The 21,789-nt window shown below is 34.7% G+C and overlaps 1 protein-coding gene and 1 pseudogene across 5 annotated transcripts in view; both read right to left on the bottom strand.

Annotated features, from left to right (window-relative positions):
• Nucleotides 1–21,789, bottom strand: part of EPHA6 (EPH receptor A6) — an 896,620-nt gene that overhangs the window by 820,446 nt on the left and 54,385 nt on the right. For 3 of the 4 annotated variants that reach the window (XR_014783005.1, XM_084801066.1, XM_084801064.1), the window contains exon 2: nt 8,284–8,348. Coding sequence is in view for 2 of the 4 variants with exons in the window: in XM_084801066.1 (XP_084657192.1) it covers nt 8,284–8,348 (65 nt within the window). In the remaining 2 variants the exon portion in view is untranslated. Of the gene's footprint in view, nt 1–8,283; nt 8,349–21,789 lie in introns of those variants that run through there. The other variant, XM_084801065.1, reaches the window with a different exon arrangement.
• Nucleotides 787–2,851, bottom strand: LOC311608538 (heat shock cognate 71 kDa protein-like; annotated as a pseudogene). The gene has a single exon. The product of its transcript is annotated as a heat shock cognate 71 kDa protein-like (transcript).

Raw genomic sequence — 21,789 nt, 5'->3', positions numbered from 1 at the left:
AATAATTGTATCAAAACACCTCCTATAACCAGATCTTTATGTGGCCTTGTGTGATATTTAGATGTACACAACTTTATAAATGAATCACTTGTATGTATTTAAATTAGTCTGGTTAAAATTTCTTTTTAACTTTCTGAAACAAACAAACAAACAACAACAACAACAAACCAGTGTCTTAGCTAAGCCTTTATAACACAAGAATTAATTTTAAAATAAAACCAGAAGTCCATAAATCAAAATGTAGAAAAAAATAAAGAAAAAATTATATTATGTAATCAATGATGTGACTTAAAGATAATCTTTCAAAAATAAATGTTTACAAGGTGACCTTATTAAGACCATATGTTAAAAATTAGCAGAGGCACTGACAAAAATAAATTCAATTTATACTTACTTCTGGTTGCTCAGAGAATATGAAAGCAATCACTTATTCACAGATAGGAAACATTTAGCATCTGATTTTCTAAATCACTCTAACCTGCCTTTCTATTACTTATCATCCTTAGATCAAAATTAATTTTACTTTGTCTAATATATGCTCTTTCAGTTAATGAAAATATAAGACAGCAATAAATTTTCTTTGTTCACATGCTATTCAGAATGGATGTTATGAGATAGTGGGTAGAGAAGTGACAGGAGGATATTGTATATCTATTAAATATTTAAATTTTTACGGTGCCAATTTAAATAGTTTTATTAGACATTGCATAGATACAGTGTTTAAAAAGTGCAATGTTCTTTCCCTGTGCACATGTTCCATGTTCAAGTATTGTGAATGCCCAGTAATTTATTGTACCAGTTTAATTTAACTGCCATGTAACTTTCTTAATAAATATGGGTCCTTCAAATGTTTCCCTGTGGAACAATGCTACACCTCTGCTTGGACTGCTTTAATCCACCTCCTCAATGGTAGGGCCTGAAGAAGCACCACAGATGGATGGAGGTGTTGCCCCACCAGGGAAGCCGCCAGGCATCCCTCCAGGCACGCCACCAGCACTCTGGTACAGCTTGGTAATGATGGGGTTGCAGACTTTCTCCAGTTCTTTCTGCTGATGTTCAGACTCTTCCTTCTCTGCAGTCTGATTCTTATCCAGCCAACTGATGACTTCATTACACTTGTCTAGAATCTTCTGTTTGTCCTCATCATTGGTCTTGCCTTGACGTTTCTCACTTTCAACTGTGGCTTTCATGTTGAAGGCATAGGTCTCTAGTGAACTCTTGGAGGAAACTTTATCTCTCTGCATCTCATCTTCAGCTTTGTACTTCTCAGCTCATTGGACCATGTGCTCATATCCCTCTTGCTCAAACGTCCCTGTCCTTGGTAAAGGTGATCTTGTTTTCCTTTTCTGTGCTCTTGTTTGCAGCAGAAACAGTGAGGATGCCATTGGTATCAGTGTCGAAGAGGACTTCCATCTGAGGGCACCACGGGGTGCTGGAGGTATGGCTGTGAGCTCAAACTCTCCCAGCAGGTTATTATCCTTTGTTGTGGCCCTTTCACCTTTATATACCTGAATGAGGACTCCAGGCTGGTGTTTATCAGAGTAAGTGGTGAAAGTCTGTGTCTGCTTGGTAGGAATGGTGGTGTTGTGCTCGACGGTGACAGCCATGACTCCGCTAGTAGTTTCAATACCAAGAGAAAGAGGAGGGACATCCAAGAGCAGCAAATCCTGAACTTTCTCCGACTTGTCTCAAGATAGGATGGCTGCCTGCACAGCTGCACCATAAGCAACAGATTCATCGAGGTTAATGTTCATATTCAATACTTTTCCACTGAAGAAGTCTTGCAGAAGCTTCTGGATCTTGGAGATTCTAGTGGAACTGCCAACCAGGACAATGCCACGGATCTGTGACTTGTCCAGTTTGCCATCTCAAAGGGCCTTTTCTGCAGGGTCCAGTGTGCCACGGAACAGGTCAGCGTTCAATTCTTCAAATCGATCCTGGGTAATGGAGGTATAGAATTCGATTCTCTCATAAAGAGAATCATTGTTAACACTAGCCTGACTAGACTGTGCTGGAGGAGAAAGTGTGCTCAGTCCCTTCACAGGCAGTATGGAGATGCCTGACAGCTCTCTTGTTCTCACTGATATCCCTCCTGTGTGTTCATTTAAACTCAGAAATGAAACAGTTGACCATTCAGTTAACAAAATCTTCTCTACCTAAGTTGGTGTCTCCAGCTGTTGATTAGACTTCAGAAATTCCATCCTCAAGGGTGAGGATGGATACATCAAAACTACCACCTCCCAAGTCAAAAATCAACACATTCCTTTCAGCTCCAATCTTATCTAAACCATAAGCAGTAGCAGCAGCAGTTGGTTCATTGATAATTCGAAGTCCATTGAGGCCAGCAATAGTTCCAGTGTCTTTTGTTGCCTGCTGCTGAGAGTTACTGAAGTAAACTGCCACTGTGACCACGGCATTGGTATCATTATCCCCAAGTAGACTTCTGTGATTTCCTTCATCTCAGTCAGAACTATAGAGGACACTTCCTCTGGGTAGAAACTTTTCGTCTCCCCTTCATATTCTACTTGGACCTTGGCCTGCCAGCATCACTCAACACCATGAAGGACCAGTGCTTCTTATCAGACTGAACAATAGCATCCTCAGACCTACATCCGATCAGATGTTTTGCACCAAAAACTGTGTTGGTGGGGTTCATTGCAATCCAGTTCCTGGCAGCATCCCCAATTAATCACCCTGTGTCAGTTAAAGCAACGTAGCTTGGTGACGTTCGGTTACCCTGCGTATTGGCAATTATTTCCACCTTTCTATGCTAGAATTCACCCACACAGGAGTAGGTGGTGCCAAGATTGATGCCAACTGGAGGTCCCCTAGACATGGTTGCTTGTATGTAGTCCCAGCTGTGCTCATGACGAGACCACACCAATCCTTGAAAACTGCCACCACGTTCAATGAGCAAATATTTCAATTTTTATGGCAGTCAATAATCTACACAAATTCCTCCATCTGTTTTCCTGTATTGGCTATATGCAGTGAGGTTATTTCCATAATTTACTGCTAGAGTAGAAGAAAGCCCACAGCATGGCTTAATTCATCCTCCTGTGTTCTCCTAAAGGAGATTTTAGTGTCTGAGTCATCCATAGACTCTGGTTCAGTTTCTGCTTTGAGTTCCTGCTCTGGACACCACCAGTGATGGATTGTGGTCTGAGAGTTATAAATCAAATGAGCCTTTCCTACTACAAGTTGCTTTTAGTCATGGACTTTATCACTGTAATAGAAATCCTACATAAGATAAAGGTATTTCTTGTTTGCAGATAATTGTCTAAGGATGCATTTACCTAGGGTCAATCTGAAGGCAGACAGAGCTTGATACAACTGCAGTAAAAAGGTGTCATGTCATATTTCGACCTGGCAGCAGGACTTTGTAGCATCATTCGCAACATACTAGCTTTGCAAGCTTGTAAGACGCAAGACTGTGGTGGCCATGGGCTCTGTCTTGAAGGTTTCCTGGTGTCATCCATGCAAGCAATGTTCAGCAGAATCAAAGTTAATGCAGGAAGGCTGTGCAAGGCTTTGTATAAAGATATAATGATGAGTCCTAAGTTGTAACAGAGATACCAAAATATTGGATATAGCAGACCAATGAAATATTCACTGAAGAGCACTGATGGCACTGAGTAGATATGGCTTAAGAAAGAGTCTGTGTATGCTTCAAGCAGAAGAGCAAGGAAAGCAGTATTAATAAAGCCATAAGGAGCCCAGATGATTTTATCATGAGTCCTAGATACTGGATAATCAGCTGTAATTTTGTCACTTCTTCTGCTGGTTAGATATTAATATACAATATCACATTCCTCCCTTTTAGAATGGAAATATTTACTTAGGGCCATTCTTTATTAGAACTATTTTTCCATAAGAGCACTCTGTAAAAAGACTGTCTTGGGCCTCAGAAGACGTAGCCTTTTAAACATTTCAGGAAATATATTTTTAACCTATGGGAAATTTTATATTTTGGACTGAATGAATTTTGCATTATGAGATGAACTTTAGCTCTGGGACAATGAATAGAAAGTAAGCACTTCATAGATACAGGGCTGAGTGTCAATCTCAGAGGAGGTGGAATGGTTATTGCTAATAGTCATTGCAAAGTGAATTGATGTAGAGTCACTTAGGAGATAAGCCTCTGGGCTTGGCAAATGGGGACCTATTATATTGGCTTAATTGAGATTGAAAGTACCACTCTAGTTGTGGGTATGGTTCCAGACTGAAAAAAAAATAGAGAAGGCAAGCATGAATACTACTAGACTTTATTTTTCTCTTTTCCTTCCCATGGATGCAATATGACCAACTGTGTCAAGGTTTTTCTCCATGACTTCTCTGCCATTGTGGACTGTACCCATGAACTGAGCTGAAAATAACATTTCATTTATTTTAAATCTATTTCTTCCTAGAGACATATAAAGTATCTAAAATAGTACCTTGCAAATTAGGCTATAAAATTGAATAAATAGGGGCTAGTGAAACAGCTCAATGGGCAAATGATTGCTGACACACCTGGAAACTTGAATTTGATCACTCTAGTTCACATGGTTATTGATAATTCACTCCACTATGCGAATTCCAAGGATCAAACTGAGTTCCTAGACTTGGCAACAAACACCTTTACAAGTTGAGCCATCTCACTGGCCTTCACATAATATTTTATTGTTATGAGAGTTTGATCACCCTACAAACAACAAAAAAAGAAAGCATTAATATTGTTTATCTCCTTAGATTATTATGGGGATAAAATATTTTATTTTTTTTTAAAAAATAATTTATTCAGATTACATACCAATTGTGATCTGCTTATTTGTATCTTCCTGGTCATGTCTCACTACCTCTTTCACCCTATATTCCCCACTCCTAGACCTGTGACAGAAGCAGACCTCCTCCCCCATCACATGATCACATCCTATCAGGTCTCATCCTGGTAGCCTGCTTCTCCTTCCTCTGAGTGCCACCAGGTCTCCCCACCAAGGGGAAGTGGTCAAATAGCAGCCATTAGAGTTCATGGCAGAGTCAGTCCCTGCTCTCCACACAACTGTGGAGAATGTGCTGTCCATTGGCTAGATCTGAAGAGGGGGTCTAGGTTTACTACATGCATTGTCCTTAAAATATTTAATGAGTGTAACAAACGTAAAAGCATATATTATTATTTTCATTGCAATAACTCTAATATTTTGAATAAGTGAAAATCTGAATATGACATTATTTTCTTCATCTGGAATTGCCATACCACCAAATGCCATTCTTTTCTTTAGGCCTACAAAAATATTTCATTATTGAAATGCTATATTAAGCAAATAACTATAAGTAAAAATTAGTATTTTCTTAAATCTAAGTGAAATATTATATCATTTATACATTATAAATGTATAAATGAGCATGAACTATTTGAAAAATAGCATACTGAGTACTACGAATCTTAATCGTGTTTGTCATGAAGGTCTGTGAGTATACATTCTTGTCATCTCAAATCTCATGATTTTTATGGTCTTTAATGTGAGTAGCTAATTTAGCATTTTTTACTATAACACACACATATATGTATATATATATATATATATATATATATATATATATATATATACATATATATGCGACATATGTGTGTTTGTGTTTTAAAGCCTAAATAGACAGGAGAAACTGTTATGATAACAGCCCTCTTAAACGTAATTGATGGCAGTTACCCAGAAGATAAGTATGGAGGACAGTTATTCAGCCGATTGTATGCTGAAAACAATTTTTTGGAAGAAAAAGGGAAATTGAGATATTTGTAAAAAAAAAGAAACAAAGTTGGATTGTTTTACCATTTGTTTGAAGACTTTTAATTTTTTATATTTATCTCTTATATTGCTCTTTCTTTTATACTCCTCCTTTTCATCCACTCCTTTTCCCCATCCCTAGGTGATCATGTAGTTGCATGAAAAAACACTCTACAGAGGAAAGGCTTCTGCCACTTGGCAGCTGAGCCTGATTTTTGAAGACCACGTTAAATATCCAATCTTCTCTTGGATTTTCTGGGAACTGGAGGAACACAGTTTGAAACACAACTTTATTCCTTTGGTCATTGCTTTCGAAAGTTTGTTCTATTAAAGCACATACCAACTCCAGTTGAGCTATCATTGCCAAGGTAGCCCTGTGTGGCCCTTGTGGGAAGGAAAAAATAGGACATAAATGACCACTGGCAAATCCAAATGGCATTGTCTCAGGTTGTGTTTTTCTAACCTTTTTTTCTTTATACCAATGGATTCTGACATAAAATTTTCTTCTCTTTAAAAAATTTTAAACTTTTTGTAAGATAAATATCACAAATTACATAAATTTTCATTTAACTGAAAATATTTCATTTTAAATGTATATCTACTTTTTTGTGTGTGTACTTTGTGTGTACTGGTGTATGTGCATGCCCAAATACATCACAGAGGTTTTTCAGATGTCCAAGGTAAATATATAGGAATCAATAACCATATATTGTTCTTTGTTGTCCATATGTCATCTGTGAGGAGCTAAAATTATTGCAACATGTATTTGTATAATTAATCTATTCATTCACTAAAATGATGCAGTTATTTGAAGCGTGAAATAACACAAGTGGAATTAATTCAGTGGACTGGACGTTAGAAGACACCCGCATACGTTGTGGAGATTCTTAGAAGAAAATTTATTTAAATAACAGCTTGGAAAGTAATGAAAATGAACATGCATTACTTTTTTTATTCAAAGAGTTCTTTCTTCAGATTTCAAACATATATATATATATATATATAGTTTTAAAAGATTACGGTGCATTATAAAATGATTCAAAATGAAATGCTAAGGTCTTGGACTTTGATAAGTTACTATACAAATGTCGGTGTCACAATTTATAAATCAAACTACTAGTAGATACATTCAATTTTTGATTCTCTATGTTGTAAACAATGCTACTAGAAAATTATGATATCTAATTTATGGACAATATGGCCATTATAATTTATAACTAGGAACATTTTATAAACAGCATTAGGTAATAACCTCACCTGTAGCTGTTATTTAGATATGATAAAACATACTCCCTTTTTTCATAACTGACTTGGATAATTTGGAGTTAGTTTCACTGTGGTAAGAAACACTAGAAAACTGAGAAAACATTTCTGCCTGTGTATATGCGGAAGTTTCTGGGAAGGATTGATATTTGAATGTTCCTTTATGAAAATGCCAGCCCCTAATCACAAAACTCAAACAATAAGTTTAATGTCTGGGATGAACTTGTGTGGTTGTCTTTCTTCCCCAATCCTCAATCCCTGTGCACCATGGTTTTGGAACCTTTTGACTTAATAGCAAAAGTAAATAGTCAATTTAAAAAAGAAGGCTCTGTGTGTCCTTTTAGTTTCAGGAGCTTTTGTTTAGTAAATAACATTTGGTATAAATGTCCACTTTAGTGAAAGATTCTAAGAATGTAAATACATTGCAAGGTAAATTTTTTTCTATCAGATTCATATTTGAAGTTATAATGAAGTTATTATGAAGCAATATAAAACAATATCAGTAAAGAACTGATGAATAAGAACATTTGTAAGAGAAAAAAAAGTACACTCTTGAGAACATTTAGCTGTATAAACTACTAAACTTTTTGTTTGAAAAGAAAAAGAATAAGAGTAAAAATCTCCATAAGCCACCCTTTTATTTTAGCTTAATATAGTAATAAGAAGTATTACACTAGGATAAAATACATTAGATATTCCAAATGGAAATATATAAAAATTCAAAAATAACCAAAGTTAAAGTATAAGTACCTAGGAAAAATATAATTTTATAGACTATACATGTGAATATGTCTTTGGAAGTATATTTTGAGATTACATAAAGATGGTCATGATGTATCACTTCACCAAGTTCCAAAACACTTCTATAGTAACTAATATCTTCTATTAAAAGTTATATTGCTAGTATCTGTTCACTCTAATTATGATATAGGTTGTCAATGCATAATACCTTTAAGATTACCATATTTAACCTCAATACAGAATAAAATTATAGAAGTATATATACATTTATTTTAAGGAAAATATGTGTAAATTTTCTAATACAATGCTTAAAATGGAAGATTTAAGAATAATTATTGATTTAAAAGAAAACTATAGTGCTTACATAGTGTTCGCATTCACTATCAATTCATTTAGACTGTACTCTTTTCTATGTAACTTAAGTTATATGACAACATTTATACAAGCTTGTGGTTCCTTTACCTTTCTTAGAAGACCCTACAGACCCAAGATGGATGGTAACTTGGAAACTTACCCCGTTTAATGGATATGTTTTCCATCCTAGCTCTCCCATCACTGTAGTTGTATCAAGCAACACAACTAGAATTAAATAGAGAAAACTCACATGAGTCTCTCAACCAATGCAAAAATATATCAATATTAGTTACATCATTAATATTGAATACCCCTACTATTTGTTAACCACAATAGCTTTCAAAGCAGTGCTACTTTGGAATTACTTATATTTCCTATTATCATAATTAAAGGTGAAAAACATTAAATGGTTATGAATTAATGCAAAAATACTGCATATGAATTTGCTTTAATAATACTAAATGACACCAATAGTCAAATAATAATTACAAGGTTATTTTAAATGTGACAGATTTTTCAATATAGATTGAATGACATAATCCACACTGCATATTCTCTAACATTCATGCATAATCTGTTAGAAAAAAATTATATTAACACAGGCCTCTGTGCTTTGTTGTTGCTATTAAATTCTTATGTAAACATCAGCAAAAATGAAGATGATTCTTTCTGAATAAACCATAGCCTTTAAAACTATGAATCTTTTCCTAACCAAAGGTAACTCGCAATCTGGTAAAAGAAAACAAGCCACAAACTGCAAAACAAACAAACAAACAAACAAAAAACCCAATCCCTCCCCAAACAAACTTCCACTGAAAGATGAGACAAGGAACTGAATTGAGGGTTCTTTAAACAGGAAGAGTAAAGACCTAACAGGTGTTCAATAGACTTAGCATACAGGGAAATAAAAAGGAAACTGCTTTATGTCTGTATCTCAGGCCTCACGGCATTAGAATCATCAGCAATACAAGTGACCACAATCACTAGTTGGAATTGGTAAAGCAGTGATACTATACATTACTGGGTACATGTGACGTGATCAGGGAAAGAGGAAAGGGAATGCTCATTGGAGATGAGGGAGGGAGATACATACAGAAGAGGGCAAAGGCTAAGGGGAAGAGTAGGGTACAAGTGAGCTGATGAAGACACGTTAAAAGAAGGCTCTTTGGGGAAAGGGAATGAGGTAAATACAGGAGGGAGGAACAGAAAATAACAATAAGGATGTTTGGAAAAGTCATAAAGAAAGTACAACTAAGTATCTGACAAAACCTGCAATACACACAATTCTATGTAGAAATATACATATATTGTTTAAATAAACTTAATCACCTGGGCTGAGATCATAATTCTCTCAATATTCCTTGAGACCCCCATGAAATAATCTCTTTCCTACTCTATACTCTGGCATCTGTTATATGTTTTCTGTCTCTACAGCTTTACCTTTTCCAATGTAGAAGTTAGGTATCACATGACACACACTATTTTGAGCCCATGTTTCTTACTTGGCATTGTAGAGTTGGCCTTTATCCTTGATGCTACATGAGTCAGTAATGTGTTTCTTTTCATGGCTAATAACTTAACTCTTCATTATATGGAATTCCTACTTGATTGACATATGAACTTCTTACAGTTGAGGACAATTATATTTAAAGCTTTTTAAATTTTCATATAATTTCTTATTAGGGAAAATAATTAGAAATTCTGGTTACAATGGAAATTGTACACCTCCAATGGCAGTTCCTATTGATACCTAGTTGCCCCAAGTACAAGGCACTGGCACTGTCCTGCCTCTCTAAGTCATCCTGACTTATTTTTTGCTGCTGTATTTTTTTGTTTTTAGGTTCACTCCCAATGATGATGAAATAATTACCCTTTTCAATAACAAGAACGATATTATACAAGAAACACACTATTGTTTTCTACATGTTTCAATCTCCTAATTTGGATGTATCTATTGATGGGTTGATATCACCATATTTTTTTAACATAGTTTTGGTTTTAACTTAATTTTGGTTTTTATAAGTTGCCCAATACGGCTTTGAACTCCTTTTATAATACAGAGAGACATTAAACCTGCCTCTCTTCTGTTTCAGCATCCCAAATATTTGGCATAATAATCTGAGCCATCAACCTTAGCTTCGTTCATTCATTCATTCACTATTTATTTATTTATTTACTTAGTCGTTCACTCAGTTAGCCATTCATTCACTCATTTTTTCCTGACTAACCTACTGCCGGCTCATTATAACACTAATATTACAGTTTGAGATGATATCATAGTCTACTAGGGAGCCAGAAAAGAACTAGCAAATTAGTTTGCATACACTGAATATAATAAACCATTTATTTGCATTTTGCATTTTCTGTATGAACTACTTCTTCCAAATGAGAATTGCTTCTGAAAAGAAATTTCTCTTGTTGAAATATTCTAGTTAATAAATTGAGAAGGAATGACCAAATTAGGATGCATTATTTGCTGTCACTAAAGAATTAATATATTTAGCTAATGGTTTTCCATGGCTGCTTACATCAGAAAAAGAAATAAAATTGGACATAAGTGGCTAGAGCTTCTAAAATACTTTCTTTATAGTTTAATTTACTCAATCTCAGTATACAAGTCCAACATGCTTGGAAGCAACAACAATCAAAAATTAATATGTGCAGTAAAGAGTACACATACACACATGCACACTGGCTTGCTTCAGTTATGGTATCTCACAACTACAGAAAAAACATAACATGAAAGTATTTAGTAAAAATTATAATATAATCTTTTTATTAAGCAAAAGTTATTTTATTTTCAGATGCATTTAAGAATGAAGGAATATGCAATTTCAGTGTCTATATTAGGTCACTGAAGATTATTATATTGCTTATGTAGAACATTTATGCTTTGAAAATATTTGTCATTTTTCTAGTAGGTGGCAGATGATCAACTGAAGTAAGACATGATAATCTCTCCTTCTAGTAATCTCTGAAATATCTTAAGTATCTTTATGAATAATGACATGAAATGCATATCTGCATTCTCATGTATACTATAATAATCTTTATAGCTACCAAGAAATGGTAGCAACTCATCAAACATTGAAAGATAAAGAAAATATAATACAGAGATGGGGGAAGGAGGAGAGAGGGAAAATGAGAGCTAAAGTGAGAAAGAAGCACTATGCAGGAAATAAAAAAAAAACAAACACAAAATCCTTTCCTTCCCTTCCCATCACAAGGAAGATTATTATTACGGATGAAATAAACCACAAGAAAATATATGTGTAGCAGGATATCTTCCATCTGTGGAATCTAAAAATATTGATCTCTCAGAAGTTGAGTGTATATTAGTTGTTATGAGGGGCTGAAGAAATTGGGGCAGCCAGAGATGAGAAAACTCTGATGAGTTCATATTAAGTTTTCCCGTGGTGCATGGCAGCAGTGCAAATGCCAATGGCTACTGTAGTATTCATTTAAGAAAATCTACAAGTAATGGCATTGATATGATATTGCCATGAATAGAAAAAAAGTGCAAAGAATGGAATAAGGATGTCTTCATTGCCTTAAAGTATTTTCCCTAATCTCCTTTGAATATTTCCCAGTCCATATTTATCCTTTTCTCTTTGTGATCTGTTTTCCCATTTTCTGATATAATGACAGTGTGGCTTTGTTAAGAATTGTTTATTATCTGTGCAGAATGCTAAACTGCCTCTGTTATCCTTCTATGATTTCTCCATCTGTTTCTTAGTGATTTCCACTGCAATAATTTTAATTGATTTTGAAATATTTTTTAATCTTTTGAAGGTCTTGGATGTTGTGTGCCTTCTTAAAATTTCATATGCAGTTAGAATTCCTTTGTTCATAAACATATTGTTTAGAATCTTTATAAAAATAAATCTTCTTGCTAAAAAAGCGATAAAAAGAGAGAACAAGTCATGAAAATATCCACTGTAAAGAAATGAGAAATGCCTGTCTGTCAGATGTATAGCTGGCAGAGAGGATTTTTCCCCATCCTGTAGACTGCCTCTTAAGTGGGCTATGAAATTGAATTGATTTCTCAAAAGAAGAAATATAAGTGTCTAAGAAATACCTTAAAATGTGTCCCAATCTTTACCAAAGAAATGAAATTTAAATGCACTTCAAACATCATCTTACTCTAGTAACAATGACTAATGTTAAGAAACAAAAGACAACAAACACTGGCAGGACACAGGTAATGAGAAAATATGTTACACTGTTTGTGGGAGTGCAAACTGGTGCAGCCACTATGGAAATCAGTGAAGCAATTCCTCAAGAAAGAAATAGAAATATGCAATACCACTTCTAGGCATATACCCAAAAAAGGTTCTATTTGCTACCACAGAGACACATGCTCATCCATGTTCATAGCTGCTCTATTCATAATATCTAGGACATGGAAACAGCTTAGATGTCAATCACCTGATGAACGGATAATGCACACATGGTACCTATATATAATGGAATTTTATTCAGATGTAAAAAAAATCAGAAATTACTATTTTTACAGGTAAATGGATGTAGCTGGAAATAACCATTTCAAGAAAAGTAATTAGATCCACAAAGACAAATAAAACATGTTCTCACTAATAGTGAATCTTTGTGTCTAATATTTAGGATTATGTTTTAATTTGCAATATGTAAAGAATAAAGGAACTAGGCATGGACCATCCTTTCATGGTGCGAAGAATGAAAGACCTTATGGGAGGAGAAATAGCAAAAAAGCTGATTACATGAAATGGAATAAAAAGATTAATGCAAATTGGGTCAAAGCATCTAAGAGATAAAATGTAGGGCAGAAAAAAACATGTGCTGTGGGATGGGGATAAATAGCATGCCATATGAATAGAAGGTGACAAGTTTGTTTGAAATTTTGCCCTTTACAATACTGCCTGTTACAATGACACTGAACACTTTTTGAATGGCCCCTCAGTATAGCCACAGTTGTAGAAACTGTGTCCCACAGAGTATCAGACACAAATTACAAAACGTGACGTTGGCCTTTATATATTCCCTCAGAAAGATTTATATAGGGCCTACAGAGTTAAGAGTGCTTTTGCTCTTGCAGAGGACCTGGGTTCAGTTCAGAGCCACATGGTGCCTCGTAACTGTCTCTAACTTCAATTCCAGCAGATCCGACATCATCTTCTATTCATAAGGTAGATCCTAAAAGTGACTGCTGAAGGAGTGATAACATTGCTTTTAAATTTCCATAGGTGGGAATGAACTAATTTCTGCAAAATGTAAATTTCACTTTTTTTTTATGACATTGAGAAGTTTATTATATGAGCATGGGGAGAGAAGAAAAGGAGAGCATAGAGAGAGAGAGACAAAAGGAGGGAGAGCAGGAGAGAGGAAGAGGGAGACGTGGGAATAGGAGAGGTTTATTATATGAGCATGGGGAAAGAAGAAAAAAGGGGCAGAGGGAGACAGAGAGAGAGAGAGGAATAGAAACAAGAAAGAGAAAATTTTTCTTTTCTAATGATGTAAGAGATTGTCTGTTTCCCCACACTCTTCAATAGTATCTGAATATTATTACTGTTTTATAATTTTAGTGCATCTATTAAATAAAAGACTCGACTTTTTGATGGTGAAAAGCATATATTTTCCAGTATGATGGGCTACGTTTCTTCACACAGTTTTCTGGTGGGGTCTGTTTCTTCATGTTACTTGAAAGAGTTATCTTTACAGGTGGTCTTATTTTTTTTTCAAAGAAATATTTTGCTGTTTTGTTTTAGTTTGGTTCATACTTTTGGCTTAAAATGTTAATGGTTTTATATAAATTGTATACAATTTTCTCTTTATGGCTTTGGAATTCAGTAGTTTCTTTACTCTGGATTTACAAAAAACACAGTTTAATACAGTCTCACAAAACAAAAAAAAATAGCATACCAGAGATGTTCAGAAAAATTATATACAAATTCTTTTTACTATATGAAATCTGTTTTTTTTTTCATATTAATGGACTTAATTGGAGTTCACCTGCTCAGCTAAGAATGCTCCATCAAGAAACCATATTGTGCCAAATAAAAGTCCTGTGTTAGAGGTGGGCTACCTTTCTTGGAGTTATTTATCAAAGGTGTCCAGGAGTTCACCAAAATAATATAGCCTATTTCTATTGATCTTGGACACAAACACAAGCACACACACACACAAACTTGATAGTAACAACCTATTGCAGAAGATACCGCATTCATTAGTAACAGCATATGGAGCAATCAGATTGATGCTAACCATGGAGCCTTCTCATATGCTGATTAGTGTTTCATAGAATTGGAAAATGATTATAGGCTGATGAAAGAAAAAATTACATTAACTATAATAATGACCTATATGGCAAGATATGGCCATGGAATCAATGGCAGAGCAAATGTTACAGGGCAACCAACCATGTTGTAAACTCACTTAAAGTCTCTTCTACAGGGAGACTTTTATTCCTGGTACTGTTAATTTGCCAAGAAACCATGTTTGGGACATGCACAGGTAAATCTAATACTAGTTTTCCACTGTGTGGGCCCAATATCAAGCTGCTTTCAATATCAATATCTCTACAACCATAGACTAATAAACTCTCAGACTTCATAAGAGAAGCTTCTTTGTTTAGTGAACAGCGGCTACTCGGGGATTATAGAGGAAGAGGAGACAGAACATTGTAAGAGCCAAACATCAGGCAGAAGCTTAATAATGTCTCCCAGACATGACATAACAACTGCACTCTTTTTGCATAGCAACTGTGGATGTATTTCTTTGTCACCAGGGTATTTTTACATGACTAATGCTTATACAGTGTATTCAGTGTTTTTAATTTTTGATTATCCCATTTTTTAATAACACATCTTTCTTGAGGTATAACTGAAATACAAAGATTTGGCATATTTAATATTTATAATTTGATGAAATAAAAATATACTCACAAACCCATTAATTCAATAAATTATGAACATATTCATCACCTTCAAAGATTCCCTTCTGCCTCCTTCTGTTGTTTTTCTTCTACTGTCTACCAATACTTTTAGGTTATACAAATAGTATTAGAACAGCCATTATGCTGTATAGCAGATTCCTGGGATTTATTGACCTAGTAGATCTGAAACTGTATATTCATTGAGCAGTATCGTGCTATGTATTTCATCGAGCCCACACAACCTCCCTCCCATTGAAAGTCTATATGAAGTAATGCAGTATTTGTCTTTAACATCTGGATCACTGCACACTGCATAGGATTTCTGAAGTCTACCCATGTTGTGACAATTAAGGAGACTTCGTTGTTCCTTATGGCAGAAGAAAACTCAATGGCATAGAGCTATCATGATTTTTTTACTCAACTTTTTTCTTTCTAAAAGATAGTTAAGTTGTCCTTACATATTTTCCATTTTGTTTAATTTCCTGATAAATATGAAAGCACAGATTTCAACATTCTGATTTAGATTCTCTTTTTAAAATATTTTTTTGTTTTTACATAGACATTTATATTATTACACATATATAATAAAAAGCTACATATAGAAAGAAGAAATAATGCAATTCTCTTAATAATCACCCTAGAAGTAGAAAACTTCATTTACCCTTTTTTCTTTTTTTACTTTGGTGAACCAGAAAACAATACTTTTGCTTTTACTGTTCTATACAGAAAATTCATAGGTACTATCAATAAAGAAACACATGAAAACATGACACTTAAAGAACTGTTAAATCCCACCAACACCTAGATTTATCAATAGATTTACAGAGTTTCCAAAACTTACTAACATTATGGCTGGTGAATTATTTGGTTAATTGACTTAACTACAATCCTTCCTAGACAGTTTGGTGGCTTAGCTTTTAGTCATAATAGCAAATTAATTAAAAAATAAAAGAAGACATACATATATTATTAATAGTACAGAGTTTTTTTGGGGGTGAGGGAATTGTTTACTAGATTTCAGAAACAAGAATTTCCTAATTGCTGTATTTTTATATTAAACACTGTCTTTAAAAAAATCTTGTAGCATTAAAAAAAAATCACATTATAGACAAGTAAATGATGCATTGATATTAAAATAATTATGAAAACTCTTGAGTTTAATATCATTACAGTAAATTAATATTTTAATATTACCATTTGTTTCATATGCATAATCCCACAATGCAGATTTCCCAAACTAATTACACTGAACCCAATAAGGTGAGAGCTCCCCCTGCTGGCTTTAGACAAAAGGCAACCACTGCCTGCAAGAGTGTGAAATCACTGTAAACCCAGCAGGAGAAAAACAAATTATGGCAGCAATTCAATATAGAGTCAGTACATTTTCATTCTAAATAGTACAGCAAAGGTTTAATTTGTACTTTGTTATGTAATATAACTCAAAATATAAATTTTACCAAGTAAAGCTCAAAATGTAATTATTTGTTTAAATAATGAGAAATTAAGCAAAAAATAAATACTAGGGTGATGTTAACACTAGAGTGTTTTGAAACTTTGCCTTTTAAAATTAATTTATTTCTTCACTTCACATCTCAGTCGTGGCTCCCTCCCTCCTCCCTTCCTGGTCCCGCCCAACCTCCTTCTCTCCCTTCCCCTAGTCCTCAGAAGACAGGATGCTCTCCCCATACCAAGCCACCCCAGATCATCAAGTGGCATCAGGACTCAGAACATCCTCTTCCCCTGTGACATAGCTAGGCAACCCCGCCATTGGAGGGTGATCATAAAGCAGCCAACTGAATCCCTGTCTGAGACAGCCCCTATTTCCCTTACTAGGGGACCCACATGAAGCCTGATCTGCCCATGGGCTACATCTGAGTAGAGGACCTACGTACAGTCCATGGTTCTCGCTTAGTGCTTCCATCTCAGCCAGCCTCTCTGGACCTTGGTCTGTTGGCTCTGTTGCTCTTTTTGTGGAGCTCCTGTCCTTCTATCCTTCCTCCTACTTTTCTGTTGGACTGCCTAAGCGTCACCCAATCTTTGAATCTGAGTCTCATCATCTGTTTCCATCTGCTGCTGGGTGGAGCCTCTCAGAGGACAGCTTTGCTGGGTTCCTGTCTGCAAGCACAGCAAAATATTGTTTATAGTGTCAGGGTTTGGCTCTCTCCTGTGGGGTGGGTCTCAGGTTGGGCCAGGCGTTGTTTGGGCATTCCCTCAATCTCTGCTCTGCTCTGAACACCTTGTAGTCAGGGTAAAATTTGGGTCGAAGTTTTCGTTAGTGGGTTGGTGTTCTCCTCCCCTCACTAGGAGTCCTGCCTAGTTAGAGAGTGTCCTCTTCAGTCTCCTTAATTCCTGCTAATAAAAGTTTTCGCTAGAGTCATGTCCATATCCTCCCAGAAGTCAACCTATCTTAGGTATCCAGCTTGTCATGGAGTTTATGAAGCAACACAAGGGATATAACAAGCTTGGAAAGCTATATATAATTTTCACATTAACGTTTGAAAAAAATCCAGGAAATTAAAAAATTTATGCGCTAGAAAATTTTAGGTAATAAAATAAATTTAATGAGAGAATATGAGCAAAAGATTCAAGGCTTAGTATAAATGTCATAGCTTTAATTTACCTAGTTTTTAACCCCTTTTATTAAACCTTAGTGATACTGCTTTAAGAACAATTAGTGTATTTATTTACAATGTTTATTATTTTCTTAAAATAGAATAACAAGACAATAGAAATATATTTATATATCATTTTGAAAATTTAATTGGAAATAAAATATTTCATTCGGAGAGTACTTTTAGACTGGGAGTTGGGAATGGAAAGGTATTTCAGTTGGTAGAGGGCTTTCCTGGCATACAGAAAACTGCCACATAAACTGGGAGTGAAAATGATTGGTTTGTAGTTCCTGTACTTTGGGAGAGGTAGAGGAAAGGAAATGAGATGTTCCGGTCATTTGTTATCCTTGGCTACATGACTATAGAACTAATCATGTATGAGAAATGTCATCGTGGAATACGTGGATTCCCAGTAGAAAATATTCTATCTCAAAAATTATATATATACACATATATACATATACATACATTTATATATAAATTATATATACATAAGGATAATTATATCATAAAATAGAAACTGATCACCTATGAACTAACTGTATTATCTTCAAAAATAATTTTTGTTAATTCCTTGAGAATATTATATGAATAAAATGCATTTTGATCACTTTAGCTGCTTCCTTCCCCTAATTCCTCACAAATATACCCCCGATAAGTACAGTTTGTGTTGACATATACTCATGTGTGTGGTGCCATACACTGAAGCTTGACCCACTTATTCACAGTCATCTTCCCATCATCCATTCTGGAAGAGTGACTGTCATGATTTCAGTACTCTTAAAAGTACAAACAATCAAAAATATTTCCTTGGGTACTTTCTTTAATGGATTTTATGTATGGAGAAGAAAGCATTCTTGTTCGAAGATTATTCCACTTTAAGACTAGGTCAGGTATAGCAAGACTCAGTCACTCATAAACAACTCAGCCGGGTAGAGTGTAATAGCCTGTTTTTCCACAGCTATGAAAGCGGTATCTCCTACCAATTCCATAACACTAAAATGTAAGAATAAGTGAAAGGAAATGCATCTATTATAATCTGAGAAGTACCAATTATAGAAACAAACATGCACCTCGATACAGTAAATTATAGATGTTGTCTAATGAATGATATACTATTCGGTGCTTTAACTGACTTTCAGGTTATCAAAATAATCCGGGCTTGACAAAAGTGCCTACTTTATTTGATGACAACTAAAGAATTTTACTTACAATCCTCTATACTATACTTTTGCAATCAATATTTAATTCTTCCCCAAACTGATAGAGATTGCTAGGAATGTACATAGGATTATATGCTTACCCTTCAAATGCCTTTCCATGTATTGATATTATTTTCAAGGCAATACTGCGCAAAGAGGATCATTCCCTCTTAAAAATAATGAAGCCAGCTTAGTCTACAGAGATTGACACTGGTTCATTAGTCGTACTGAGAACATTTTGTTTGGTTGTGGATATGATTTCTCTCTATCCTTGATCACTTGTCTTTACTATAACATTTGTGATGCTTTTATCTAGCCTTTAAGTTCTGAGAACTTGAAAAATTCTCTTTTGAAAGATAACAAACTAAGAAAACAGTAAGGTTGAATTATTTTCACAAACTAAAGAGAAATTAAGTATTGAACTCTTAAGCTCATAACAGTTTTAAATCTCACTACAAAATATTATTTTTTAGAAAGCATGTCTATATTATCTGCAAAATAAATCATTCTATTTATTTCAGCTGTAAAATGTAAATTTGGTTATTATTTAGGTGGGAAAAGTGACAAAATAAAATAATAAGCTATACATATTCTATCCAATGAAGCTCCTTAGAAGTTATTATTAAATGAACCACTTATTATTTGTGTAGAAACCAGGTAAACAGCAGAGTCATAGCTGTCATTCTGGACTCATTGAAGAGGAGGTTGCTAATAGGTGATTAAAGTGTGACTAGAATGTCCCTCCTACTTTTCCACCTCCAAATTCCCTCTTTCAGGGCACATTTAGATAGTTATCTTTTCTGATGCTTTTTATTTGTGTCTCTTAACAAACACCCATTAAATATGCCATTGCCAACAATGACCACAGTGATCCAGTGAAAACCCAAGGATGTCTCCAATCTTTTAGGAACCCCTCTATTACAGCAGGGGTCTCAGCAATGTTATTATATGCACCTCTGTGTGCACAAGGTAGTTATGTATTTCCATCAAATTATTTCTACAGATCTACCAAGAAAACAGTAAGATGACAAAAAAAATTGCCATGTTTCTACTGCACATCATTATATAATTCTTCCATTTGCTTCATCTTAGGACCTGAAGTCATTACATCTGCTTCAAACACACAGATATTGGTTAAAAAGGAAGACTGTTTGCCTTTAGTCTTAGTTTTATCAGTTTGAAGACATATTTAATAAATGCCCAAGTCTCCATCTCCCACAAAGGTGTCGCACATAACTAAGGCCATTGAAGGTGCTCTCCATTGCTTCCAAGCGATCAAAGTCATATGAGCCTTTCTACTTCTGCTGTTGTATATTCCAACCTTATTTTTAATGTGATTTAGACAGTTTCCTTTTTTGTGTGAAAACACTACAAAACTGAAGGTTGAAATACACTTAAAATATTGTTGCTTTAACCCTGGTAAAAGATACTATGACCACTTAATTTACACAATTCAATGGCTGTTTCATAAACACGATATATATTTAATAAGTTAGTTTTAAAAAGAACTTTTGAAAGCTTTCCTTTTAAATAGAAATAATAGAAGTTTTCAATTTAAAGAAAATAATTTTATATGAGCTTAAAAACAGCATCTGTGAGTAATAGTCTTTATTTTCATTCTTGAAAACTGAAGGGACTTTCTCTTTGTAGTATTGTTTGCCTTTATTATGCTTACACAGACTTAATACAAATTAATTTCTGTATTTCTCAGTTGGGTATTAAGGTATCTGGGAATGCTATTTGATCATATATAGCATTTAGACAGTCTATCAGATACAGTACCTATATTCATAGGGTTCTGGTGGGATTATAAGACTCCCACAGCCAGGATTTTTGTGTTGATCCCCATGGCATGGTTTATTCAGACATGCAAATAGCAGAGCAGATTAAAATGTTCTTATTTAGAAATGCAGTTAAGGAGAGGATCCAGCTATTTAGGAGACTGTGTGAAACTGAATTGCTGTTTGGTAAGATAGGGCATTCAACATCAGAGCCTCAGCCTCAGCCTCAGCACCAGAGCTGTCAGTAACTAGATAACTTACTCCAGTTTCCACAGAATGCCAAATCTGGAACAGAAATTAAAAATTCATTCCAGGAGTGACAAAATGGGAAATAATTATTTTCTGTTTATAAGATGCTCTCTCAAATAATCTCAAATACACGAAAGGTCTAATTGAGACACAATAGTGAATTAAACATTATTGGAAGTAGACATTGATAAAAGGTAGGCTTTCCTCATCAAAAATAGAAATGTTCAGAGGAATATCTTAATTATTTTGTTATCATTTTGAAAAAGACGCTTGGAAACAATTCGAAAGACCATACTTTTGACATTAACTAGAGATCAATCAAAATAATTTATCATTATCCATTAAACTTTTAAATTACAGTTCCTCAGGAACTAGACTTACCTTTCTTTTCTCCTTCTCTATTAAATTAATGGAAGAATGAATGGAAGAATGCAGCTAATGGAAATGGGTATGGTCAACAACTGCATATTCGGAGAGAGACACATTCCAAACTGAGCACTGAACAAACAGTCCAAAACAAAGAGAAAAGTAGGTACTTGAAATGTTAATGCGCAATCTGTGGGGAAGATACTCATGTGCCATTTGCATATGATCACTCCAACATAGCAGACAAAGTAGTCGCTAGGAAATACAAAATCAAAATAGATACCATTTTCAGCATAGAATGGGCTCTGAGAAGAGATACATCTTTTCTACTTTCTGGAATCTTCTCATTCTCCAGGCTGGATCCATGCCTCTTTAGCCAGAAGTACCCTCAAGCTGCTCGCTCTTAGATAAATCCTGCTTGTCTGTCCTAACTATGATGTACACAGTGTTAAATGACCCCTCTTTTCAGCTGCTGTGCTGAAAGAATGCTTCATATGAAGAAAATGTACTGTTAAATTAGCTTGTAAAATTGCTTATGAATATTCA

The sequence above is a fragment of the Acomys minous genome (genome assembly GCF_964271855.1).
Source record: "Acomys minous genome assembly, chromosome: 11".
In the NCBI taxonomy this organism is placed as follows: domain Eukaryota; kingdom Metazoa; phylum Chordata; class Mammalia; order Rodentia; family Muridae; genus Acomys; species Acomys minous.
Note: the sequence above shows the minus strand (reverse complement) of the source record. Positions and strands in the feature narration are given on the sequence as shown.